Source organism: Nomascus leucogenys, chromosome 10 (genome assembly GCF_006542625.1).
Source record: "Nomascus leucogenys isolate Asia chromosome 10, Asia_NLE_v1, whole genome shotgun sequence".
Classification (NCBI taxonomy): domain Eukaryota; kingdom Metazoa; phylum Chordata; class Mammalia; order Primates; family Hylobatidae; genus Nomascus; species Nomascus leucogenys.
Genome location: NC_044390.1, coordinates 5,841,145 through 5,864,595, shown reverse-complemented (window position 1 = coordinate 5,864,595; position 23,451 = coordinate 5,841,145). Strand labels below are relative to the sequence as shown.

At 36.9% G+C, this 23,451-nt stretch overlaps 2 protein-coding genes across 16 annotated transcripts in view; one reads left to right on the top strand and one right to left on the bottom strand.

The window, feature by feature from the left end:
* The window catches only part of ANKS1B (ankyrin repeat and sterile alpha motif domain containing 1B), a 1,250,661-nt gene that overhangs the window by 903,053 nt on the left and 324,157 nt on the right, over positions 1 to 23,451 (bottom strand). For all 15 annotated transcript variants that reach the window (XM_030819772.1, XM_030819768.1, XM_030819762.1 and 12 more), the window contains one exon: positions 13,272 to 13,415. In XM_030819772.1, the coding sequence (XP_030675632.1) occupies positions 13,272 to 13,415 (144 nt within the window). The remainder of the gene's footprint in view (positions 1 to 13,271; positions 13,416 to 23,451) is intronic.
* On the top strand, positions 5,748 to 7,557 carry FAM71C (family with sequence similarity 71 member C). Its single transcript, XM_004089143.3, is given in 2 exon segments — positions 5,748 to 6,947; positions 7,447 to 7,557. Coding segments are annotated over 2 exon segments (729 nt in total). The 5' UTR covers positions 5,748 to 6,329.

Here is a 23,451-nt window from a genome sequence, read left to right as displayed (position 1 = left end):
CTATTCCCTGTCTGTTTTTTAAATTTCATATCAAATATTCACACGGAATTTGGCTCAAACACAATAGATATGAGAACTATAAAAGTATAAATAGTCCGTAAGGACTATGGGAAAGTATAAATAGTCCATAGAATTATTGTGAAATATAAGAGACAAGGAATGTTAAGTGCTTATCACTGCACTTGGAATGTGGTAGGTACTCAATAAGTGTTAGATACTGTTAGTAACATCACTATTAACATCGTCATCATCAGGCTTTCCTAAAATGATTTAAAAAATTGAGGCTTTCCAAAGGCAAAATTATAGTTCGTTTATTTTAAAAGTTATAAAAATAGCTGCACAAAACGATAAGAATCTAGATCACACAAATGCTTGACAGGAAAGCTGAAATGCATTTTTCTGTAAAATAAATGTACGTCTCATCTTCCGCCTAGATGCAGACAACAGGCATATTCTCCTTGAATGCATATATGAGAGATGAAATGTATGTCTACTGACCTAATTTCTATAGCTATTGTATCCGTTTCTTATAGCCACTGTAACAAACCACCACAAACTTAGTATTATAGCTTAAAATAACAAAATATATTTTCTGACAGTTATAGGGATCAAAAGTTTAAAAGACATTTCACAGGGCTAAAATTAAGGTGTTAGCAGGGCTGGTTACTTCTGGAGGCTCTAAAAGAGAATCTAGGCTGGGTATGGTGGCTCATATCTGTAATTCCAGCACTTTGGGAGGCCAAGGCAGGTGAATCACCTGAGGTCAGGAGTTCAAGACAAGACAGGCCAACATGGTGAAACCCCATCTCTACTAAAAATACAAAAAATTAGCTGGGCATGGTGGTGCATGCCTGTAATCCCAGCTACTCAGGAGGCTGAGGCAGGAGAATTGCTTGAACCCAGGAGGTGGAGGTTGCAGTGAGCCAAGATGGCGTCACAGCACTCCGGCCTGGGCAACAGAGCAAGACAACATCTCAAATAAGTAAATATGTAAATAAATAAAAATAAAAGAGAATCTGTTCCCTGCCTTTTTCAACTTCAAGGGGCCACCTGCATTCCTTGGCTCACAGCCTCTTCCTCCATCTTCAAAGCTAGCAATGTAACATCTTCAAATCTCTGCTTTCCTCATCATATCACACTATAAGTACCTTCATAATTACATTGGGCACACATTGATAATCCAGGATAATCCCCCATCATAAGATCCTTTAGTTAACAATGTATATCCCTTTTGTCATATACAGTAACATATTCACAGGTTCTAGATATTAGAATTTGGACATTTGGGGAGAAGCATTATGCTGTCTTTATCACAGTGCATCCTCTGGACACCAAATAATCACATTCTTCCACATGTAAAATCCATTCATGCCATCTCAACATCCCATGAATCTTAACCCATTACACAACATCAACTTAAACTCAAAATCTCAAAAACTCAAAAGTCTCAAATTTCCTCATATAAATCAAGCATGAGTCAGATGCATCTGTGAATCTGTGAAACTGGAATAAAAAGTTATTCGCTTCTAAAATTCAATGATATGACAAGTGTAGGGAAACAATTATAGATATCCCCAACCAAAGAGAGAGAAATGAAAGATAAAAAGTGAGTCAACAGTCCGAAGCAATTCAGAATTGCAACTGGGCAAACTCCATTAGGTTTCAAGCCCTGGGAATAATCCTTTGTAGTTCTCAGCTCTACCCTCTCAGTCCTCAGTCCCACCCTCTGAGTCCTCCTACCTATTCCATAAAGGTTAACTTTCGTTTGCAAACTCAGCAGTTTCATAAGCCTACTTCCTGCCTGCAGAATTTCAGGAATCCAACAGCCTTCTTTCGTTTTGTCCTCTGTCCCTTTAAGTCCAAGCTACCAAAGTCTCTGGTAATAAACCATTCGTGAAAACACTGTGGGTCTCCCAGGTATGTCACAAGAATTTCCTGGATAATCCCAACTCTGAATCCCATCTCAGCATAATTCATCTCATCATAATTCAGATTTGCTTAATCTCTTCAAAGAGCCCTCTGTGTGGTTGAATAATCTCAGTTTTTGATCCTCCTGAGGCACTAGAAACAAGTTATCTAGCCATGCTTTCAGCTTTCTCTCTAAGTACACTTCTTGACAGTGCATCTACAAATTTCAGTGTTTTTTGCAATCTGGATAGATTTAGAATGTTCCAACCATCAAGTCCTGGTTTCTTTGTGTTTAAATGTTCTTCCCACAATTTATCTCTTTCCTCCTCTCACATTTCAGTATAGGCAACAAGAGGAAACCAGGCCACACCTCCAACACTTTATCTAGAAATCTACTCAGCAAAATATCCAAGTTCATCACCTACTAGATCTGCTTTGCACATAACCATAGAACAAAATTCCTCTAGACTATCTGCTATTATATAGTAAGTATCTCCTTTCCTCCAGTTTTCAATAACATGTTTCCCATTTATTTCTGAGTCCTTACCAGAAGCACCTTTAACATTCATGTTTATTAACATTCTCTCTACAATGATTTAGGTATTCTCTAAGATCATACAAGTTCTCTACCATTTCCCCCACTTTCTTCTGAACCCTCACAGTAGTGACTTTAACATCCTTGTTTGTATAAACATTATGTTTATGACAATTAGGTAATCTCTAAGACAATACAGGTTTTCTCTACTATATCACTTCTTTCTGAGCCCTTACTAGCAGCATCTTTAACGTCCATATTTCTGTTCAAGGCAAGCTAAGCTTTTTATATCATGCTCCTCAAAATTCTTCTAGCTTCTACCCAATGCCCAATTCCAAAGCCATTTCTATATTTTTATGCACCTGTTACAGCAGCACTTCACTTCCAGGTACCAAAATGTGGAATAGTTTCCTAGGGCTACCATTACAAATTACCACAAACTTAGTTGCTTATAACAACACAAATTTACTCTCTCATAGTTCTCAAGGTCAAAATCTAAAATGATTCTCTCTGAGCTAAAGTTAACGTGTTGGCAGGGCTATCTCCTTCTGGAGGCTCAAGGGAAGAATCCACTTCCTATTTTTTTAGCTTCCAGAGGCCTCTTGCATTCTTTTGGTCCATGGCTGCACCACTCTGACCTCTACTTCCATCATCACATATCTTCTGACTCTGACCCTCCTGCCCTTCTCTTACAAAAACCACTGCGATTACACCGGACCCACCACATAATCCAGATAACACCCCCAATTCAAGATCCTAAACTGAATCACATCTGCAAAGTTCCTCTGCCACATAAGGTAATACATTCACAGGTTGTGAAGATTATAATGTAAATATCTTTTGGGGGAATTATTCTGTATACTACAGCCATGTTCATTATTAACTGATTTCTGTTTAAAATATTTAACCCATATTTTCAATTACATAGTTTCAAGCACTAACACCGCTGACTGCCTATCTTACTGAACTAATCGCTTGCCATTTCCTCATTTCAAACGTTGGTTCTTTTAAGTTTTGGGAAGACGAAATTTAGCAAGAGAATAAAATTATATATCGAATTAAACAATTCCCAGAGCAGTTATACGAATAATATCTCGATTCATTGTTATGGTTCAGAGTATCTCCAAAGTATGTAGTAGTTTTATTGTTGGGGGAGAGGGGGGAAAGCTAAAGCCCTGTCGCAAAACCATAACTATTCTGGAGTTGAAAGATAGCTCAGGGGCCATCTCCATTTCAAGGCTGAGAAAAATAAGGCCCAGAGAGGTTAAATTATTAACCCAATGACACAAACTCCAATAGAGAGGAGAGAGGATATAAATTTATTTTAATATATTTAGTGACTAACTATACAGAAATCTGATTTAACAGCAAACACACAGAAAGCTGCTGCATTTTCATAAAAGGAATTTCTCAATCTCAAGTTCAGGTAGTATTTTATTTAGCTATCTGAGCTTCTCCAGTCTTGAGGCAAATGCTAAAAAGGTAGTTTTCTAAACAGCTAGAGGAATTTCAGACAAACCCCATCAAATTCATAAAAATAGATATTTGCCAGAATGCTACATAGGATGGTTATCAAGCCAAATGAAAGAGGTTCCACCGTTGTCAGTCTACTGACTGGTGTGGAAAATCCAAACATCTATAGGCTCTACAAGTAATGTAGTTTCTGGCTTCCTTGGAGACCAGTGCTCTGATGGAACCCTAAGACAAATATCTTGTCATATATGTGTATACCAAAAAAGTACTTTTAAGAAAATCAGTAAAAAAAAAAGGCACTTAAATTAAATTTTGCTGTGTCCAATACTACCTATCCAGTTGTCCCTTATGAAAAATACCAGAACCACTTGGATACTTTTAAAATGTTAATTTACTAAATGTGTATTTGGTTTCTTGGTTTTACCAATTACAAGATAAGCAACATAGACTTGAAGTGGAAGTTAAGATATAAAGACTTTAGGAAGGCCAGTAAAAAGTGCTATTGATATGTGAATAGGCATCTCAATAAATAAAAATACTCCAAGTATCCAAAATAATCAAACATTTCGATATGAAAGGAAGAAATTATGTTTGCATTGACTTATACAACTAAAGACTCAAGTGGGCTGGGCACGGTGGCTCACACCTGTAATCTCAGCACTTTGGGAGGCCGAGGCAGGAGAATCACGAGGTCAGGAGTTCGAAACCAGCCTAGGCAATATGGTGAAACCCTGTCTCTACTAAAAATACAAATTAGCTGGGCGTGGTGGCATGTGCCTGTAGTCCCAGCTACTGGCAAGGCTGAGGCAGGAGAATCACTTGAACCCAGGAGGCGGAGGTTGCAATGAGCCAAGATCGTGCCACTGATTCCAGCCTGGGTGACAGAGTGAGACTCCATCTCAAAAAAAAAAAAAAAAAAGACTCAACTATGGCTACGGCTCTGTGTGTGTGTGTGTGTGTGTGTTTGTGTTCATGTGGGTTATCATGTGTACTGTCATTTCAATAAAGATATTGTAATCTTATTGAATTGATAATATTTGCAATACCTAGCAAAATTCTTTAGAGCTTTTTTTTTTCAATACAATCTGATGGTAAAGAACAGAGCATAAATGTGATGTTCAAGGCTCTTTTCATTCCACAGCCAGGGTACAAATGTCTAGGTAAACGCTTAAAAATTGCATCATCAGTTTGAGGGTGAGTCAAAACATAAAACTTATCATGGCTATAGAAACAGAAAAAAAAATACATTGCCAATAAAATAGTTCTTTCCCCTGGTAACAGAAATAAATTTCCTAATAAAAATAGAAGTTAAAAAGAAAATGAAAATTATACCTAAGCACTTTAAACATTTCACTGAACATAATTCCATACCCACAAACACATACACATGGTCTTACATAAATTGAATCTCACCTATACTATGAGTTTGAAATCAGTTTTTCTCTTATTCTTTAAGAAAGAAAAAAGGTCAGGTATATCTTTTAATGTCAATAAATAGGAAAACTACGTAATCATTTTTAGGGCTGTAGACTGTCCCGTCACAGAAGCTCCATAATTTATTTAAGCACTCCCCTATTATAAGACATTAATGCTGTTTACAATTTTTTACTCTACAGCAAACATTGATAAACATCCTGTACCAACCTGTTTACCAATTTATCCAATTCTCTCTTTAAAATAAGTATCTACAACTAGAGGAGCTGGATAAATGAGTATACAGAGAATGTATATTAAACTCTTGCCTCTCACAGAAAATTTACCTGTAACCCTTTTGAAAGCAATTTGCCAGAATGCATTAAGGTCCCTAGATGGGTGAGTTGGTGGGGGGGTAGTGGTCTGCTGAGCTGTGGAGGGTGGTGGGGCTGAGGGTGGGGTGGAGAGGGTGGTATCCCCGCCCTGAGGTAGGGACTACTGGGTGACAGACACAAAGGGGTGTGTGATGGGGCAGGTCACAATGGGTAGGGGAGGATAAAAGTTGTCCTGTGGGGTGGTTTAGCAGCAGTGGATGGTTCAGGTTGGGAAGAAGTGCAGTGGGATTGCCAGTTGAGGTTGTGGAATCAAAGAACAAAGGCTGTTGTGAAGTGGAGTATCAGGCTCAAATGGAGGTCCCTCCCGAATGAGCACCGACACCTGTGTGCCTGGACATCCACGAGGCCCCAACACCTGTGCTCCTGACAGCTCCATGCACTAAGCAGGGCACAGTCTGGATCCGGGGGACTGACTGTCTCTGGCATTGAGCAGTTGGTAATCAATACCCCACCCTGTTCTCAGTCACTTGGGGACAAAAAAGAAAGCCTGCAGAACACGACCGCTGGCCCACCTGCCAGAGTGGCCAAGGAAACAGTATGCCCGCTAAGGCATGTTAAGGAAGGTGTGGAGCAGCTGCTGGGAACTGTCTTGATAAAAGAAAGACATGGAGGACCGGTGTATGCTACCGTATTATTACACGGCCCAAAGCAGCCCCGCAATGGGCATGTTTAACACCTCCATGGGGAAGCTGCAGCGGCAACTGTACAAAGGCGAGTATACTATATTCAGGTACGCACCCATGTTTGAGAGCGACCTTATCCAGATCAGCAAAAGAGGAGAAGTGATTGACGTGCACAACCGTGCCTGAATGGTAACAGTGGGCATCGTTCGCACCAGCCCCTGCCTCACACTACCTGATGTCATGCTGCTGGCCCGACCAGCTGCTGTCTGTGACAATGCCAGGTGTGGTCCTGCCACCCAGAAAAGAGATAGTCCGCCTGCAGAGATCTTAGAACTAACCAGGCTGCTTCCCTTGATGTTTGTGAAAATAACCATCCACAACAGCATAAAAAAACAGCTCCACCTGAAGCTTGCCACTGGCCGCTCTTTTTATCTTCAGCTGTGTCCCCCCTCAGATGCAAGTGAAGACCTTTTTGTTCACTGGGAAAACCTTGTTTACATCCTGAGACCACCAGTGGAGGCTTACAGTGGTACCAAGGCTATCCTAGCTGGGAACACATTGGACTCATCTGTGTTTGAGGAAGTGCAGAGGAGCCCAGTGGTGAGTCTATGCAGAGACTAGATGGGGCCAGGATGCTTTGGGGGAGAGCAGGTAAAGGTCCTGTAGAGCCTTTGGTGCTGCAGCTCACCTGGGAAATGCATTGCATTTGGAAGGTCTGAAGGCCAAATGAGCTTCCATTTGGAGACCATGGTACATTGAGGAGGTTCCTGGTGCTTCTCCTGTGTTCTCCAAACCTGAATTTCAGAGATTTCTTAGCTGTCAGCAACTCTTCATTTTATATCCACAGCTGTTCATTTTATATCCAATGTTGTAATGCTGTCTAAAGCATCCTGACCAGTCTATTCTGAAACACATACTATGACCTAGGTAGGCTGATATGTTGTAGGACATGTCTCCCTGCGATTGCCACTTATATACGTTGGTGGCAACACAACATGCTTGTGTACTTGTGCAATAATTTCTTTTTGTTGTTTACCTATAGGAAGAGAAAGGAGATCTTGCTGGTCTCACTTTCTTTGCTTATTTGTTCTCTCCCTAGGGATATGACACGAAGTTTTGTGAAGAGAAGGAGCAATTCAGAATCAGTAGGCTTCACATGAATGCTGAAATGTTTGGGTCCGCCTATTATGATTACATAATAGAGATATGAATCCAACATACCTCCCACATATACTACATTCAGGGGTTCACACACCCCTGCAGTCATAAAACCTATAGTGCCTGATGAAGGGGGAGGGTAGCAACAGCAGTAGTGATGACAGTAAGCACAACCACAGGTGCCATGGATGTGGCTGCAACCAAGTCTGCAGACTCAGGAGAGAAACACAGCACTGGCAAAAGCAGCCTTCAGAGGTCCAGGAGGAAGAATAGCCAGCATGGCTCTAGTGGGTGCTTCCATGTCTTAATCTTGTTATAGCAAGGGCTGCATGCACATTCTTGTCCTAAAAGGGTAATTCAAGCATATCAGTAAGTGCTACTGGCCTGTCCCTAGAGAGCAGCATGAATGTGGTGACTACAGGAGCAGAGAGATACTGAGAAGGCTGTTGCATTGACAGTATCTCTCTGCTGCTCAAAGGCCGACTCTCTGCTACTCAGCGTTGGGAGTCAATATCTCAACTCTGCAGGATGAGGCCACATGCGTGAATGGGATGGAAGCCAGAGGGTCTCTACCTAGCTGGACTGACTCTGCAGTAATAACCTCAAAGCCTGGTACTACACATGGTGCAGAGGTGGACATCTCACCTAAGACTGTGGAGGGGAACAACATGATTCACCACAATAAAATCCATCAACTCAAATTATCTGTTCTAATAACATATGCTCTATTGACAGGAAGGGTAGCAATAAAACTAATGGCAATTTATGATCAGGCTCTGAAAACCATCTTTAACTTTCCCTTAACTTTATATTTTTTAAATAAATTAATAGATGACAGAATAAAATGTTGAAGATTACTCTCAGATATGATCCTACATTAGGAGAATTATTCTAAAACTATTTTCCAAAATATAAAATGAGAACCCAGGAACAAACACACACACACACACATACACACACACACACACAGACACACTCACTCTCTCTCTCTCTCTCTCTCTCCAGGTTTGAATCATAGCATTGCCACACATTAACTGTGACTTTTAGTAGATTTTTCTTTAAATAGTCACCTTGAGATTATACATGTATAATATCTGGAACATAGTAGGCACTGTGTAAATGGTAGTGTTGAGAAACAAATTCTGAATTTAATCATACTTTCCAGAAAGGGCTTAATTTTCCCAGTCTCTTCATTCTTGATTTCCTTTCTTAAATCTTAATTAACTGCTTTGCAATTGTCCCATAAAAGCTCTATTTACAGTAAATCTTCTTAGTATTTTCCCAAGAATTTTAACCCCCGATGTTATTTAGAATTCTAAATTTTCATGAATTTGTAGAAACTTCAATCTAGTTACAATGGAAAGATAATTTCAAAGCACTCATCTTTTACCTGGTTCTCTCCAATTTTAGTATTCTTGGAGACAGAAAAATAAAGAAAACGTAATATAGGATCAATTCATAATCTGGACAAAAACTGGAAATTAGATCATTTTAGAATTGTAAGATCCACATCCACGGGATTAGCCAATATTCGAATTTTGCAAGTAAAAAGTCTGTTTGAGTCTAAAGTAATACATCATATGGTTTGATAACCCAGAACCAGAATGCATAGGTAACCTGGCCCCCAATTAAGTCTGTATTGTTTCCATAACACTCATGTTTCTGATGAGCACTATGCTTTGAATATAAAAGATATTTGATACGTGTTTGCTGGATCCAATTAAGGGCTATAAATGTGAATATAATTTATTCCAATCCAACAAATCTGGGGATACAAAATTTTACATAGTACTGTACTGATTGTACAGACCCCAAAGGCTCCTGTATATACTGTAAGGAAGCAGTTTACCAGTAGACCCTCACAGCACTTATGACTTAATGATTTTTAATGGCCTCCAAAAGTGCTTCAGACCTGAAAAAATGGCTTCAAAATATGAAAAACATTTCACAGGTCAGATGTTCTAGCTTTGCGAATTTCAAGGTTACATTACTGAGAAATCACATCTAATCATAAATCACTTTTCAGCAAATAATTTCAAATGAAAAAATTTAAAAATAAAACAATTTTTGTTTTTCATGTGATATGTAGCCCAGTATCATATGATACTGCAGACTCCCTAAGAGGCTTTAAAATGACCATATTGCAAACTCTTAACAGAGACCAACTTTATCTTTGTATTCAAGGACTGTCAGCATGTTTACCACATTGTAGTCCCTTGATAATCACAGAAGAGATCATTGTTAAAAGCACTGCACATTTTGTATTTTTTCTCTAAATCTTCAATCTGACTCAATCTCTTTTTAAATTGTATATTCCTTTGGTAAATATTTCAATCTGCTTCTGATTACAAATCCTGATGCTTATTACTATCAGATCCTGTTGCTAGGTCACAGTTTTATTAAAATTCTAAAACAATACATATCCTGTTACCTCATCCCTTGTAATCAAAGTTTAAGAGATAATTTAGATAATAGATACTTATAATAACAGAAAAACATTTAAAAATTACCATTTGTGAATGGTTGACAATGGTTGAATCCTAGGTAATAAACTAAAAAACCAGATGAATTCAAAAATGTTGCAAATTGTGTACGTATGTGTATATACTATATATATATGTACAAATATACTATATATGCACAAAAATATGCTATATATAGTATATTTTTAATTGCAAAACTACAAAAATTCTTTAATATATTTTGCAATGAAAACGTATATATATAAACATGTTATATATACATAAAACATGTTTACATGTGTATATATATACACACACATATACACACACAAATATAAATGCTAAAGGATAGCCCTTAAACAATAATATTCACAGACACACACACACACATTCTTAAGAATTTATAGTGAGAGGCTGGGCGCAGTGGCTCACACCTGTAATCCTAGCACTTTGGGAAGCCGAGGCGGGCAGATCACTTGAGGCCAGGAGTTTGAGATGAGATTGGCCAATATTGTGAAATGCCGTCTCTACTAAAAACACAAAAATTAGCCAAGCATAGTGGCGCACCCCTCTAATCCCAGCTACTCAGGAAGCTGAGGCAGGAGAATCGCTTGAACCAGGGAGGCAGAGGTTGCAGTGATCCCAGATGGTACCACTGCATTCCAGCCTGGGAAACAGAGCGAGACTCCATATGAAAAAGAAAAAAAGAAAAATTTATAGTGAGAGAAACATCAGTAAAACAGTCTTCTTGCTGGTTAGATTAAATCCAGTTAAAAAAAAAAAACCCAAAATCTGCATCTCAAGTACATTTATAGATTTGATGCAGTAACATTTAAAATCCCAATAGAGATACTTTTTAAACTCAACATAGTAATTACAAAATACAGATTTTATAAAGCAAGCAATCAAGTCAGCTACTAGTTTTAATTTAATAATTAATAATACCAACACTGAGTCATGTGGTTTAAAAAATAGGAAGGCAGAAATAAACAAGCCTTCAGAAGTAAAAACCAAAACAAAAGGATAAAAACAAGAGGAATATGAGTTATTGTTCAATGGAAAGTCATAGGAAAACTAGATATCAACAAGCAAAAAATAATATACAGCCATAACTGAAATTTATGTTAAAAGGAGTTCTAGATAAGATGAATTAAATGAAAAATAGGACTGAGAAGCTTAATCAATTGGATGGTTTTTCAAAATTACATGATGCACTTGTACACATACAAATTAAGACAAAAAGAAAAGCTGCAGACTAGGAAAGATTTTGTGGCAAATGTAACTAGAACATCTGAGGAACTAATAAACTTATTGAACAATACCAGTCTTCACCAAGGAAATGGCCAAAGGGAAAGCAAATCTAATATTAAAAATTATAAAACAAAAGCAAGGTACTACCAAGCCTAATAAAATAATAAAACCAAATTTAGAAAAAAGCAAATGTTAGTAAGGTGGTAGAAAATCCGATACAATCATATTACTGACAGCTTTTTGATTTGCAGTCATCTGGCTATTATAGTAAATACCCTGATACTTTATTTTATTTCAATAATTCTTTTTAAGATATAAGGTAAAGATTAGGAAATGTATTTTTACAAACACAGTTTTATGAGGGGAAAATAGGTTAAAACATTTAATTATTGATAAACTGCTAAGCAGATAAGGGTAAGCTAATAAAATACAACTTATGCTTGTTAATTTTCTTTCCCTTTACCCATGTAGATAATGAGGTAAAAAACTATATGTAAAAACTTTAAGTGAAGACATGACACCCTAGAATATACACATTTGTTCACTGAGATTCATTCAACTATTACTTCATTCCAATTATTTTTTTTTGTTTTACATCCATCAGATTTTGCTTGATAAAGAAGACATTTTTTTCTTTTCTTTTCCTTTCTTTTTTTTTTTTTTTTTTTTTTTTTTTTTGAGACAGGGTCTCAACCTATCACCCAGGCTGGAATGCAGTGGTATGATCACAGCTCACTGCAGCCTCAACCTCCCATCTCAGCCTCCTGAGTAGCTAGGGCTACAGGTATGTATCATCACGCCTGGCTTATTTTTGTATTTTTTGTAGAGACAAGGTCTCACTATGTTGCCCAGGCTGGTCTTGAACTGCTGGGCTCAAGCAATCCACCCACCTCGGCCTCCCACAGTGCTGAGATTACAGGTGTGAGACACCACATCCAACCCATTCTTCTGATTTGCCAGGAACTACGCGTTAGATTGCAGATGCTGAGCATCAAAAGGTTGAATCTCTACCTTTATGGAACTCACAGTTCAGTATGTATTGACAACAATTCTGTAAAGGTTACAGTAAACTGTCTTAAAGTCCTACGAAAAGACTTTTTAAGTACTATATACTGATTTGAATATCCTACTTAGCTTTCTACAATAAATTAATATTGAAATTTGAGTGGCTATGGTCAAATTACGATATAGACATGTGGGAGACATGATGATTTCTTAGACACAATTGTTTCGTATTTCTTGTGACAGAAGAGAAAATGTCTTTGAGATATGACACTTTTCTGGGTAAGTGCTGTGATTTATTTTCTGTCCTGGACTGTTTTTTCCACCCACATTCTATGTAATTAACCTCTTAACATTATACCCTTTCATATTAAGTTCTTTGCTTATTGTGCAGAGATATTTTCACCATGGCTTCAAATTTCCTATCTCTGGAATATTTTAGCCATTTCTGAAACTCCTCTAAGTGTGTATGGTTCACAACACACAACAGGAACCTGAAGGTGATACTATAGAATTAAAGTAGACTTAATGATAGTGAGATGACTTGAAACTAATAGTCAATATTTTAATATTCTGGCTTCATTTTTGGATATTCCAAAACCTTCAGAAGTACACATTCACATTATTCTACAATGTTCCACTGTGATGAGAAAAATATAATCACTGGCTATGCTTTTAAAGAGCCATAATATGTTTCCTTATAACTGTATCTGTAGATAACTTTAAGTTACTTTTTAAAAATAGCATTCTTTAAAATGATATATTTCTGGATTCAAAATATTAAAACCTCATAAACAAGACAGTTTTTCTGCATTATAACCAAACTAAATAATACTAATTTTTTACATAAATTATGTCTCCGCATATGCACACATATGCACACCAAGTTATATGCACAGTTTACTTGACACTTCGAGAAAAACCACAAGATCCAAAATCACAAAGTGAACAAGATCCTAATTTGATTTTTGAAGGGGAGGGAGATTTTTTATCTTAAAAACATAGGCAACCATTTTTGTTTTATTGTACCTTAATAAAAGCAAACTTTTACCTGTGCAAGCATGGGGAAGCCAAGGTTCCTACATCCATTACACGGAGTTAATGCTTCCCAAAGTCCTGATGGCCCACATGTATTTTCATCATCATCCTCTTCTTCCACTTCTCCTGGTGACAAATTGATCGTAGATGAGGTTCTCTGAAATCAAATTTATATCATACCAATATATCAATGATACTTAGATATCATAACATCAATTAAATTCTATAAATGACAGTGGTATATCTTGGCAAACAAGTCAGCTCACTTTTAGCCATGGTTACACGGCTGTGCCCTGTGACTGAGATAAAAATATGTATGGTCCAACTTAAGTTAAAAGTGAAAAAAGCCAGGCGCGGTGGCTCACGCTTGTAATCCCAGCACTTTGGGAGGCCGAGGCGGGCGGATCACGAGGTCAGGAGATCGAGACCACGGTGAAACCCCGTCTCTACTAAAAATACACACAAAAAAAATTAGCCGGGCGTCGTGGCGGGAGCCTGTAGTCCCAGCTACTCCAAGAGGCTGAGGTAGGAGAATGGCGTGAACCCAGGAGGCGGAGCTTGCAGTGAGCCGAGATTGCGCCACTGCACTCCAGCCTGAGCAACAGAGCCTGTAGTCCCAGCTACGCGGGAGGCTGAGGCGGGAGAATGGCGTGAACCCCGCGGGGCGGAGCCTGCAGTCAGCCGAGATCGCGCCACTGCACTTCAGCCTGGGTGAAAGAGCGAGACTCCGTCTCAAAAAAAAAAAAAAAAAAAAAGTGAAAAATACTGGGTGTGAAAGGCTGATAAAATATGAAGTTCATAATGAAGAATAGAACATGATAATGGCCTAATAAAATATTTGAATAGCAACAAATGAGAAAAATCTTATGATTTATCAAGAATTTAGGTTTAGGCATAAAATTAAGGAAAAATGCAGTCAGGGCACTAACGGGAAAATATTTTATTGAAATGGGAACTCCTGATAAACCAGTCTGTTCAGAATGCCACTGAAATAAAACTTCATAAACTTTTATATCATACATATAACTCGAGTAACAGTTTTAAAATTCATAATGAGACTTCCATATTGAGCACATATATTTTCCTTCATTATCTCCCAAATCTCACTAAAATGATGGTAGAACATTTATAAAAATGTTTACAACATAAAAATAAGGATGACAGGAGAGATGAACAGACAATATTAAGAAAACTTCTGGATAATGTTGGGTAACTTTTGGATAACAGATGGGTAAGTATTACCTGACTTAGCAAACATGAGAACACTGAAAGCAAAGAACCTTCATGTGGAAAGAATTGGAGGGACTGGCTACCTGTGAAGGTGTAAGTGTAGGTGAGGCAGAAACAGACTGAAACTCAGTATCAGGAAGAATTATACCCCTAGACCCATCTTCTTTTCACCCAGCCAGGAAACTAAACCTTTACCACTGGCAAGAAGTTAGAGGTTTATTTTTTTGAAGAAGTTGAAGCAAAAGGATTATGAATTCTAAGAATATAGATACACTGAGCCTCCAAAAACAAGAGAATTCATATCTATATAGTAATGAAGATTAATAACCTACCCAGTGCCTTACCATATTTGCATTCGACAATATGGCAGCACAGTTTATATTCCCAGATAAACAACTACAATACTCCTCTCTGTAGAAACAGACCTCCTAAGAAAAAAGATCTATAAATAAGCAGGAAAATGGTAGGATCTATGTATTAATCTCTACTGTGGAGCCAACCTCTCAACAAGTTCCACTCACAAGAATTATATATTTGAGAAAAACCTCTAACAGACACCAAAATAAATATAGAGAAAAAAGTTATAAATAGTATCCTCAGAGAGAAGATATTTATAGCCATGAAACAAGAACAGAAAGTTACAAAATACATAAAATCCAATACAAGAGTTATAAAAATCTGAGAAAATTTCCCAAAAGATGAACAGAATTAAAAGTGGAGAAAACTAGGGGTCAAACCCAGACCTCTAACATCTGAACAACAGGAGCTCCAAAAATTAAGAGTAGAGATGGGAGGGTCAAAGAAATAAAGCATGAAAATTTGCAGAAACTGAGGAAAAACTTCATACTCTAAGAGCCTGCTAAATACTTAGCAGACTGAATATTATTTTTTAAAAAAAGATGTATATGCATAAATAAAAATACAATAAATTGTCTAAAGGTCCTCTGAATGTAGTGTTCAGCACAACACTGATAGATCGTGATTACTAAAGCAAGTAAATATATTCTACATATTGGATTGTAAATAGCATCCTCCCCCCAAAATTGTTCCTTTTAAAAATAGAACATGAGATTTTATTTTTCCTCCTATTTAAAAGAATTTGTTTTCTGCATTCACATTTTAACTTCCCCTTGATCACTTGTCAGTAACTAAGAAGCAATGAAATTAAGTTGTCCCCCAATCAGTCACTGTCTATAAAATACAATAATAGTAACTGTTAGACTGAGAACTTACTATGTGACTTGGAGTATCCCTGGCCTATTGTCTGTTAACTATTTTAATTCACACAACAGCCATTTGAGGCACATATTTTTCCTCTCACTTTATAAATGAGGAAACTAAGGGACAGAGAGGTCAAGTAAAACCCAAGGTCACGAAGCTGGCAAGTGGCAGAAAAAGAATTCTAACCCAGACTAGGGGGCTTCAAAGCCTACTCTCCCCTCACCACTACATTCTGTGACCACTCCTTTGGCACAATACCCTATGGAAGACAATATACTGAAAAACCACACTGATGTAAATAATTGCAGTTTAAATAAAAGAGGTATATTTGGTGAATATGTTTCTGTTACACGAGTATACTCCTGAGAGCATTTTGCCTTCTGTGACGAGTGAAAATTTCTGCAATTTGATACATAGCAGCCCATGCTTTCATAAATACACACTTCTCAAATCAATAATAGAAGGTGATTATCACAGGGATTTTTGACCCTACAGATCCTTTGAGTAAAATAAAAAATCTTGGGAAGTTTAAAATCTTAATCTGAAAGAGTATGTATATACATATATATATATTTGATAAAGTTGTTCACAGGAATAAATAAAATGATTAAAAAGGTATCTCCTTTACCAGCTCATGATCAGCTAACAGTTTGACCACCAACATTGATGTGGCACATATTATAAACCACCTCATAGTTGGCCAAGAATTATCAACATTTTAGATTAATCCATTCTTTTCTATTTTGTTAATGGTGTTACAATGATTTAATCCAATCACACAGGGAACTTCCTCTATCTCTTTCTCCTTCCTCAAAAAAAAAAAAAAATGTTTATTTCTCTTCCCTGCTCATAAAGCTCCAATTATTTCCCATTTCACAGCAAATGATATCCAGATTCCTTAATCTGGCTTCAGAGTTGTATAGTCAAATGATTTTTTAGCCCTTTTACATTTCCACTATACTCACCTCAGATTATAACCAGGTGGAATTGTTTACCCTTGCCTAATCATGCTCTATGCTTTTATTCTTTCTTTCACCTTGTCTGCACAGCATAATGTAGTGGTTAAGGGCTTGGGCTCTAAAATTAGACAGTCCTGGATTCAAGTTCCAAATACCCGCGTCACTAGCTGTATGATTTTCAGCAGATAAGACCATTGTCAGCCTCTCTTGCCTTATCTATGCAATGGAAAACAATACAGTGGAACCTCTCTCAGGGCTTTTTCCTGATGACTAAATGAGATAATAAATAGAAAGTGCCTGACACACACAGCTTCAATAAGTATTAACTATCATGTTTATTATTTTCTTATAATCCCACTGATTCAAAATAGAGTTCAGATTTCATCCCTTACATAAAATTTTCCAGATTTCCCACAAACACGCATGATATCATGCTCTTCTGCTTGTCTCTAGCTCTTTGTGCAAATGTTTGCATTTGGTATTTCACATTCACGTTGAGTTGATAGATGCTATAGTGGCAAAGAGCATTGGCTTTTAACTCAAACAGATATACGTTTAATCCTAGCTCTACCACTTCCAAGCTTTGTGACTTTGAGCAAATCACATAATCTTATTAATCCTTAGTTTCCCTATCTGAAAAAATAGTGTAATAATTTCTATTTGCAGGGCTGTATGAAGATAAAATTAACTGCTTGACAGAGACTGGCACACAAAAAATCAATAAGTACTGCTATTTTATTTTTTACCCTAGAAGAGTTGTGTACACACACACAGTGTGCTTGTGCAAATATAGTACACAGACACAAGTGTTGCTTATTTACCCTCGTTAAGTAAGTTATTTGAAAGAAAACATTGCCTTACTCACATTGTATCTCCTACAATGTGTTGTGCATAATGAAACAATAAATATTTATTGAATGAATCACTGAATAAATGAGCTTCAAATTATTATTTTCATTTGACTACCTAGAAAATTTTACTAATATTAAGGGGTGTGTATAATTGTATCACAAATATCAAGATTGCCATTTTAGCTTTATTTTATATTAACTATTACCAGTAGCTTTGCAGAAATGAAGAAACTTATCAGTGGTTTAGCACTGCCCCCTAAAGACAGCATATAAATTGGCTGTGTAAAACCATAATTTTTAACTTCATTTCTTTACAGTTAAAGATTTGAAGGAAAATATTTAATCAAGCTACATATAATCTTCAATTATATATGGGAAGAAGCCACCGGAACACACTTAACCTCAGATGGTTTCCTTTATTCCAAATGCTGTTCCAACTTTTTACTGGAGAACAAACTGTGTTCCTGAAGTTCCAGAAAGATGTGAAAATTCTACTATAAAAAAATAGACCTAAATCTATATAGTTTGAACCCATTCGCTTTCTTGGTTATTACATGGTAATAAAGAAAGACTGGACCAATTCTATGTTGTCGCAAATTGAAAAACAGTCACAATAATATACTGTAGGGAGACAAACTTGAGCTCAATCAAAGAAAAACACTTTTGAGAATAATTATATCAGTCTAACATTGAAGAAATCAGATTTTCCTGTGAGGTAGTGTGTGTCTGTGTGTGTTTTTTTTGTGTGTGTGTGTGTGTGTGTGTGTGTAAATTATATGACAAGTATATATAATGGTGCTTCACAATTTATAAAATGCTTTCAGATATAGAATAGCCCAATAAAACAGAGTAAGAATTATCCCTATTTTACAAGTGAAAAAAACTGATGCTCAAAATGTTACTCGATTTGCAAGATCATCCTACAAATGAGTCCAGATTATAATCCAAGTCCTCTAATTCTAGGTCCTATTGTCTTTCTACCACACCATGGAAGCCACCTCCTTAATTACTAGAACTCTTCAAGGGAACAACAAATGTTCAAGATTGTCAATGCAAAGGGACCAGGCCAAAAGGCAGAATCCAGGAAAGAGGCAATATCAGAAATGGCGATCAAAGCAAAAGGCAACAATCTGGAATGAATTAGCAATCTAGACTATTTTACAGCATTGCCACAGGCCTTTTTGCCTTTGTTTAGTTCTAAAGTAAAATTGCTTTACAGATTTTTCAATGAAACTTAAAGTAATACATGCTTAATGTAAAACAAGTCATTCAAACTAAAAAATTACACATGAGAGAGTGAAGCTTTCCTAGCCTCGGTCCCACTGCAAACATTCAGTGGGTGTACTTCCAGACTTTGTAATACTTATTCTACTTGCCCGATGACTTTCTCAGGATAAATTCATAAATGAGAAATTGTACAGAAAAAGTATGCCTACCTTTACCTTTTTTTTTTTTTTTTTTTTTGAGGTGGAGTCTCACTCTGTCATCCAGGCTGCAGTGCAGTGGCACAATCTCGGCTCACTGCAGCCTCCACCTCCCACATTCAAGTGATTTTCCTGCCTCAGCCTTCCAAGTAGCTGGGATTAGAGGTGCCCACCACCACACCTGACTAATTTTTTGTATTTTTTTAGTACAGATGGGGTTTCGCCATGTTGGCCAAGCTGGTCTTGAACTCCTGACTTCAGGTGATCCACCTGCCTTGGCCTCCCAATGTGCTGAGATTACAGGCATGGGCCACCGCGCCTGGCCTAAACTTTCTAAGTATTGCCAATGTTGTCATTAACCTGTTCTCCGCAGTGATCAGAGAAATGTTTTTTCATATGAGAATGTGATCATGTTTTCCTCTTCCTTAAAACCTTCAATAGCTTTTCATTGTTCTTCTGATAAAGTTCAAAATTCTTAATATGATCCAAAAGGCTATGCATAATCTGCCCCTACCTCCCTGTATCCCACCACTAATCTGGCAGGCCAGGTCTCACTAACAGCTGAACAGGAAGGCCTCCATGACAACTGTTTCAGCACTGACTGAGTGGTTAAGTTAAATATTTAAAGGTGAGAGAGCCAATGCCCTTACACAAAGGCTGGAACATAACGAAAGCCCACCAAGAGTTTTGCCTAGGCCTCTCCAGGGCCTTGAAGCATGATGAAATAACAAAGGAATTCTTAACAGAACCCATTTAGTGTTAAACAGGTTTTACTAGGGGTCTGAAGGACCTCCTAGACCTCCACTAACAAGTTTTATGGGTGTCTAAAGGAACTCCCAAATCTTCATGATTTAGCAGGAGACAAAATAAGGGTAATCACCCCTGACACCAGGACCCATCTAGATTAAGTAAATTTACTGAAGCTCCAGAGGAAGGTCTTCAGGACTCAGACCTTAGTAATAGATGAGAAGTTAATCACTTATGTCTTTAGATGAATGCACATTTACATGTAGACATACAGCTTAGAAGGTATATAAGCTCTGGAAAACTTTGTAATTTTGAGTTGGTCTGGCAAGATTTTCCCCAGCCTTCTCCCTGTACCCGGTTACAGAAGTAAACTCTCTTCTTTCCCAGATTGTCTGCATCTTGTTATTGGATCATGAGAATAAGCAGCCTGACCCTCGGTTTGGTCCGGGAACACTAACACTCTTCCTCCCCTTTGCCCATAATGTTTAAACACACTGAGCTTCCCTCTTTCCCTCGAGTATACCAAACTTCCTCTTGCCTTGTACCTTACCTTAGCCCATGTGGTTTTCTCTGGCAAAGACTATTAGTCATCTCCCAATATACATTCCCCCCTCCTACTTTTGTCTTTAGTAACACCTTCCTTTATTCTTGTATAGTACTAAAACTCCAACTTTTAGCTGGGCACATGTCTTCTTTGAATAAATACCACATTGTCCAGTGTCTGTTGCAGCTAGGTGTGACCACATGGCTAAGTCATAACCATGGGATATAAGAAGTGCCCTTAAAGTGAACAGGCATGCCCTTGTTCCTCCCCTTCCTCTTCCTGCTGATTGAATGCTAATGAAATAGCTGGAGCTGGAGCATTTGTCCTGGGCCATGAAGTATCCTTGGAACTAGAGGACCTGCACAATGGAACAACAAAATAGAAGAATCCTGGGTTCCTCATAGAGGTGATCCCTACCAGCCTTGGACTGCCTAGCTCTAAGCTTTGGAAGCAGGAGTAAAATAAACTCTTTCTCTTTAAGCTATTATTATTATTTTAGATGTTTTTGTTATTTGCTATTGTGTCAAATCCTAACAAATAAATTCCTTTGCTTGTCTTCATCAGGATTAATCTTATTGGTGCTTTAGGTATAAATATAATTCACTTCCTTTGGAAGGCCTTATTGATGCTCCCATCAAGATTAATTTCCTTCCTTATATGCCTTCACAGTATCCTGCTTTTTTAATAGCAATTATCACAATGATAATTTTATAGTTACTGTGTGACTTTGGTTCAGTATCTCCTATCCTTAGTCCATAAAAGCTGCATGATTGCAGAGATGCCTGTTGGGTTAGCTACCAAAGCCTGATACTTGGCTAGTACATTGAATAACAGTTCATCACATATGTGTTGAAAATGAATGAAGAGTAAATGAATGAATGAATGCCAGCTTGCCCTCATAAATGTTTTATTAGTGTGAACATTTTCACTAGTTCTAAGAGGAACCAATGTAACTATAACCCAGATTTTAATGTCCTTTATTCTCTTAACTCCATTTGCTCCCACTGTCTTCATCTCATATTCAAAATAATGTAGAACACAGCATCTATTTGATTTCATGAAAGAACACATTTATGACAACCATTGGTGCACAATTTAGATTTTACCACAAACTCTACAATGGAGGTGAATGGACTTTAAACTGCACAGCTTAACTCCTCCTCCTCCCCTATCAATATTTTTCTCCTTATAGTGATAATTGGGTAGAAGGATGCTTTTCATCTCCCCTTCCCCCAAGAAGAATAGAATTCTTGGTGTCTATTTTTTCCTACAGACTGTTTTCATTAGCTCTTTAAATTCTTCTCCTCTTTATTATGCAAGCAATTTCACACTAGGATACATCTTATCTGCAAACTTGCATAGTCAATCTCATTACACAAGAGACCTTACATGAGAACTATTATTTTGTCAATTTAAAAGGCAACAACTATGTAATAGCATGATATATCATATTTTCCTTTTTACAATCTTTTAAAATTAGGGATCTAAGGGCTTAGTGGGGCACTAAGAAGAAGAAAATGTGAGGTGTTAAGCTGGTTTAGTTATTCCAAAGCTGTAACAGTATTAATGATCAGATAGATGATAGGTCAGTGATTATATTACTCACAAAGGAACAGACTCAGTCATCTTAAATGTAGTCCTAGGAGAGATATCACATGCCACAGTTGAATATATTAGCAATGATCAGAAAACCTATTGTCAAATATGTTTCTATAAGCTTATTAACACTAAACATCTGTTCAAAATTTTCTGAAAATTACCTTGCAAGGCTACCCTACACTATCTTTTCACCACAACCATTCGTTCCATGTTAATAAAATTCACAAAAGCTGCAACATTTAAGTCTGCTGAAAAATAAAATTTCTCTCAGATTAATTTGGAGTTAGCTGTAAATCCGGTACCTCATTTATATCTGCAAGGAAAAGAAAGGAAGAAGAAAAACAAGTCTTGATGCCAATGAGTACACTGAGTACATCTCCTAGTATCCGCACTCCAGAATGACGTTACTATGTATGGTGATATTTTAAACTTGAGGATTTGCTAGTGCCAAATGTATTTCACATTTATTGAAGGACAGAATTGCTATTAAAGCAATTGTTTTAGTTGCAAGAAATATTGAACAAGAAAGTAAGGAGAGTCTTTCTCTTTTTAATAGTACATGAGACATTACAATTCCTCTGAAACACTTAGTTCCAACACATTATGTTCCTGCCTGCTGTTTACATATTTGACATTCTTTGTATAACATCAGGAAACTTCAAAGAACATATTTTGTTTGCTATTCTACTTATATACAATCAATTTGAATGTTTTTATTATCTCTTAAAACTTTTGTTCATTTATCTGACCCTTACCTAGTAATTAATACTGTTTATTATTGCAATATTAGAAAGAGCTAAGTCTAAACTGATGCCAATTTTATGCACAATACGCAGAAGCTAATTTCAAAAAAAATGTTAAAGTCACCTTAGAAAGTTTAAACTTTTTTTTTTCAACAAGATAGTACAGAAGGCAAAATGTATATAACTTTGGGAAAACTAAATTATCCTCCATGACAGATCATTTTATATGAACAAATAACATTTTTCTAAAAGTCTACTTCTTTGTTTTAAAATAAAATTCATTAAAATCTGATTTATATACATAACATGCACCCATTTTATTTATTATTTTTTGTATTGGTACAAATCTTTAATAGAATTTTTATGTAAATAGGGGATTCTTATGTTACTTCAATGCAAAATAGAAAGAAAACAAATGAAATTTTATACCAAAATTAAAAACCTAAGAGTCAAAAGGTAGATGTATGTAGAATCCTCCACAGTCAGTGTACAGTACGGCATTTTCAAAAAGCCGGGGGAAAGGGAGCAAGAAACTGAGAAGGAAGCAAAGGAGAAGAAAGGGGAGAGTCTTTAAAGAAAGAAAAGATGACACACACCCATTTTAAATGTACATACCTGTGCATTGACCACCACAATCAAGATACAGAACATTTCCATCACCACAAAAGGTTACCTTGTATCCCTTCCCTATCAATATTTCCCTACTGGTAGCCCTAGAAATCTTTTTTCTGCCACAATATAGTAGCATATGCACTTTATGTTTGGCATAAGTTTTCTATAAAGCTTATTAACATTAAACATCTGTTTAAAATTTTCTGAAAATTACCTTGCAAGGCCACCCTACACTATCTTTTTACCACAACCATTTGTTCCAT